Genomic DNA, 5,113 nt, shown 5'->3' on the forward strand with positions numbered 1-5,113 from the left:
TTGGGATTTTGGGGGGGATTTTTGTGACTTTTTTGGGCGGGATTTTTGCCGTTTTTTGGATATTTTTTGGATATTTTTTGGGCCCCCTCACCGTCAGCGTGAGCTCGGGCGTGTGCAGCCGCACCAGCAGCTCCCTGGCCAGCACCTGCCCCGTCTCCTGCACGGCCGCCGCCACCGTCAGCTTCAGCGCGTCCCGGTCCCCCACCTGCGGCTGGTACTCGGCGTAGCTCACCGCCATGGTCACCGTGTCCTCTGAGGGGACATCGGGGCCATCGGGGACATTGGGGACACCCCCAGGGACACCCCCAGGGACACCCCCAGGGACATTGGGGATGCCCTCAGGGACATCTCCAGGGGACAATGGGGACATCAAGGACACTTCCAGGGACATTGGGGACACCCCCAGAGGACATCAGGGACACCCCCAGGGGACATTGGGGACACCCCCAGGGACGTCACCAGGGGACATTGGGGACATCCCAGTATCAAACCAGTATAAACTAGTAAAAAAACAGTATAAACCAGTACCAAACCAGTGCAAACCAGTATAAACCAGTACCAAACCAGTATAAACCAGTACCAAACCAGTACAAGCCAGTATAAACCAGTACCAAACCAGTATAAACCAGTACCAAACCAGTATAAACCAGTACCAAACCAGTACAAACCAGTATCAAATACTGGATTTAACCCAAATTTTTCCCAAATTTCGACCCTTTCAGTGACCCAGAACCCCCCCAAAACCCTGTCCCAGTCCAAACCAGTCCAAACCAGTATAAACCAGTCCAACCCAGTGGCGGTTGGGTCCCCGGGGGCAGCGTCCGGCGGTGCTGCTCCTGCCGGAAGGCGGCTCCGGCCACGCCGGTGTAGCGGACGGCGCAGAGGGAGAAGCGCAGCCGCAGCGTCCGAGGCTCCAGCCCTTGGTTCTTGATGGCCGCCCGCAGCTCCAGCTCGGCTCCGGCCACGGCCGGAGCGGCGCCGACGGTCAGCGTCACCTCGCCGGCCGAGGCCGGGCCGCGCTGCCGGGGACGGGAGCCGTGCGAAGTGGCGGAGGAGACGGCGCGGCGCTCCTCCTCCGAGCCTGGAGGGGGTCAAGGGGTCAAGGGTTGGGTCAAGGGGTCAAGGGGTCATTGGTTGGGTCATTGGTCATTGGTTGGGTCATTGGTCATTGGTTGGGTAGTTGAGTCAAGTTGGGTCAAGGGTTGTGTCATCGGTCAAAGGGTCATTGGTTGAGTCATTGGTCATTGGTTGGGTCATTGGTCATTGGCTGGGTCAAGGGTTGAGTCATTGGTCAAGGGTTGGGGCGTTGGTCATTGGTTGGGTCAAGAGCTGGGTCATTGGTCGGGTCATTGGTCAGTGGTTGGCTCATTGGTCAATGGTTGGGTCATTGGTCATTGGTTGGTCATTGGTCATTGGTTGGTCATTGGTTGGGTCAAGAGTTGGGTCATTGGTCGGGTCATTGGTCATTGGTGGGGTCAAGGGGTCATTGGTTGCGTCATCGGTCAAGGGTTGGGGCATTGGTCATTGGTTGGGTCAAGGGTTCGGCCATTGGTCATTGGTCAAGGGTTGACTCACTCAGTGGTCAGTGATCACTCAGGGTCACTCAGTGGTCACTCACGGTCACTCTATGGTCACTCAGTGGTCACTCAGGGTCAGTGGTCACTCAGTGGTCACTCAGGTTGTGTCATCGGTCAAAGGGTCATTGGTTGAGTCATTGGTCATTGGTTGGGTCATTGGTCATTGGCTGGGTCAAGGGTTGAGTCATTGGTCAAGGGTTGGGGCGTTGGTCATTGGTTGGGTCAAGAGCTGGGTCATTGGTCGGGTCATTGGTCAGTGGTTGGCTCCATTGGTCATTGGTTGGTCATTGGTCATTGGTTGGTCATTGGTTGGGTCAAGAGTTGGGTCATTGGTCGGGTCATTGGTCATTGGTGGGGTCAAGGGGTCAATGGTTGCGTCATCGGTCAAGGGGTCATTGGTTGCGTCATTGGTCAAGGGTTCGGCCATTGGTCATTGGTTGGGTCAAGAGTTCGGCCATTGGTCATTGGTCAAGGGTTGACTCACTCAGTGGTCAGTGATCACTCAGGGTCACTCAGTGGTCACTCACGGTCACTCTATGGTCACTCAGTGGTCACTGCTCACTCAGTGGTCAGTGGTCACTCTATGGTCACTCTGTGGTCACGCAGTGGTCACTCAGGGTCCCTCAGGGTCACTCAGGGTCAGTGGTCACTCGTGGTCACTCACTGCCCCTCGGGGTGTTTGTACTGGTCAGTGAATTCCACTCTGGCCGCAGAGCCGGCCCCCGGCGTGCTGATCCTGCGGTCACTCAGTGGTCACTCTATGGTCACTCTGTGGTCACGCAGTGGTCACTCAGGGTCCCTCAGGGTCACTCAGGGTCAGTGGTCACTCGTGGTCACTCACTGCCCCTCGGGGTGTTTGTACTGGTCAGTGAATTCCACTCTGGCCGCAGAGCCGGCCCCCGGCGTGCTGATCCTGCGGTCACTCAGTGGTCACTCTATGGTCACTCTGTGGTCACGCAGTGGTCACTCAGGGTCCCTCAGGGTCACTCAGGGTCAGTGGTCACTCGTGGTCACTCACTGCCCCTCGGGGTGTTTGTACTGGTCAGTGAATTCCACTCTGGCCGCAGAGCCGGCCCCCGGCGTGCTGATCCTGCGGTCACTCAGTGGTCACTCTATGGTCACTCTGTGGTCACGCAGTGGTCACTCAGGGTCCCTCAGGGTCACTCAGGGTCAGTGGTCACTCGTGGTCACTCACTGCCCCTCGGGGTGTTTGTACTGGTCAGTGAATTCCACTCTGGCCGCAGAGCCGGCCCCCGGCGTGCTGATCCTGCGGTCACTCAGTGGTCACTCTATGGTCACTCTGTGGTCACGCAGTGGTCACTCAGGGTCCCTCAGGGTCACTCAGGGTCAGTGGTCACTCGTGGTCACTCACTGCCCCTCGGGGTGTTTGTACTGGTCAGTGAATTCCACTCTGGCCGCAGAGCCGGCCCCCGGCGTGCTGATCCTGCGGTCACTCAGTGGTCACTCTATGGTCACTCTGTGGTCACGCAGTGGTCACTCAGGGTCCCTCAGGGTCACTCAGGGTCAGTGGTCACTCGTGGTCACTCACTGCCCCTCGGGGTGTTTGTACTGGTCAGTGAATTCCACTCTGGCCGCAGAGCCGGCCCCCGGCGTGCTGATCCTGCGGTCACTCAGTGGTCACTCTATGGTCACTCTGTGGTCACGCAGTGGTCACTCAGGGTCCCTCAGGGTCACTCAGGGTCAGTGGTCACTCGTGGTCACTCACTGCCCCTCGGGGTGTTTGTACTGGTCAGTGAATTCCACTCTGGCCGCAGAGCCGGCCCCCGGCGTGCTGATCCTGCGGTCACTCAGTGGTCACTCTATGGTCACTCTGTGGTCACGCAGTGGTCACTCAGGGTCCCTCAGGGTCACTCAGGGTCAGTGGTCACTCGTGGTCACTCACTGCCCCTCGGGGTGTTTGTACTGGTCAGTGAATTCCACTCTGGCCGCAGAGCCGGCCCCCGGCGTGCTGATCCTGCGGTCACTCAGTGGTCACTCTATGGTCACTCTGTGGTCACGCAGTGGTCACTCAGGGTCCCTCAGGGTCACTCAGGGTCAGTGGTCACTCGTGGTCACTCACTGCCCCTCGGGGTGTTTGTACTGGTCAGTGAATTCCACTCTGGCCGCAGAGCCGGCCCCCGGCGTGCTGATCCTGCGGTCACTCAGTGGTCACTCTATGGTCACTCTGTGGTCACGCAGTGGTCACTCAGGGTCCCTCAGGGTCACTCAGGGTCAGTGGTCACTCGTGGTCACTCACTGCCCCTCGGGGTGTTTGTACTGGTCAGTGAATTCCACTCTGGCCGCAGAGCCGGCCCCCGGCGTGCTGATCCTGCGGTCACTCAGTGGTCACTCTATGGTCACTCTGTGGTCACGCAGTGGTCACTCAGGGTCCCTCAGGGTCACTCAGGGTCAGTGGTCACTCGTGGTCACTCACTGCCCCTCGGGGTGTTTGTACTGGTCAGTGATGTCCACTCTGGCCGCAGAGCCGGCCCCCAGCGTGCTGATCGTGCGGTCACTCTGTGGTCACTCAGCGGTCACTCACTGACCCTCGGGGCGTTTGTACTGGTCAGTGATGTCCACTCTGGCCGCAGAGCCGGCCCCCAGCGTGCTGATCCTGCGGCCGATCGCGCCCTCCTCCACGTGCACCACGGCGAATCCGCCGTGCGGCTGCCGCTGCCAGTACACCTTGTCGCTGTTCACCTGCCATTTGCATAATTAATCAGCTCATTTGCATAATTAATGAGCTCATTTGCATAATGGTTAGCGTCCTCGGCTGCTGGATCGACTCTGCCTCCTAATTAGGGTAATTAACCCCTGGTTTGTGTAATTAGGGCGCCACCTTGGGGCTGGCACTGCCAGTGCAGCTTGGGGCTGTTCGCCTGGAATTTGCATAATTAATGAGCTCATTTGCATAATGGTTAGCCTCCTCGGCTGTTGGATTGACTCTGCCTCCTAATTAGGGTAATTAACCCCTGGTTTGTGTAATTAGGGCGCCACCTTGGGGCTGCCGCTGCCAGTACACCTTGTCGCTGTTCACCTGCCATTTGCATAATTAATGAGCTAATTTGCATAACGCCTAGCCTCCTCGGCTGCTGGGTTGACTCTGCCTCCCAATTACGGTAATTAACCCCTGGTTTGTTTAATTAGGGTGCCACCTTGGGGCTGCCCCTGCCAGTGCACCTTGTCGCTGTTCACCTGCCATTTGCATAATTAATCAGCTCATTTGCATGGTAATCAGCCTCCTCAGCTGCTGGGTTGACTCTGCCTCCTAATTAGGGTAATTAACCCCTGGTTTGTTTAATTAGGGCGCCACCTTGGGGCTGGCACTGCCAGAGCACCTTGGGGCTGTTCACCTGCCATTTGCATAATTAATGAGCTCATTTGCATAATGGTTAGCGTCCTCGGCTGCTGGATCGACTCTGCCTCCTAATTAGGGTAATTAACCCCTGGTTTGTGTAATTAGGGCGCCACCTTGGGGCTGCCGCTGCCAGTACACCTTGTCGCTGTTCACCTGCCATTTGCATAATTAATGAGCT

General features: G+C 57.7%; 1 protein-coding gene across 1 annotated transcript in view; it reads right to left on the reverse strand.

Annotated features, from left to right (window-relative positions):
- Positions 1-91: 91 nt before the first annotated feature.
- Positions 92-5,113, reverse strand: part of LOC121343858 (protein-glutamine gamma-glutamyltransferase K-like) — a gene marked incomplete at both ends in the record, with an annotated part of 17,325 nt that continues 12,303 nt past the window's right edge. Inside the window, 2 exons of the mRNA XM_041419371.1 lie at positions 92-252; positions 791-1,081. Coding sequence (XP_041275305.1) covers positions 92-252; positions 791-1,081 — 452 coding nt within the window. The remainder of the gene's footprint in view (positions 253-790; positions 1,082-5,113) is intronic.

Source organism: Onychostruthus taczanowskii, unplaced genomic scaffold (assembly GCF_017590055.1).
Source record: "Onychostruthus taczanowskii isolate IOZ18803 unplaced genomic scaffold, ASM1759005v1 scaffold603, whole genome shotgun sequence".
Classification (NCBI taxonomy): Eukaryota; Metazoa; Chordata; class Aves; order Passeriformes; family Passeridae; genus Onychostruthus; species Onychostruthus taczanowskii.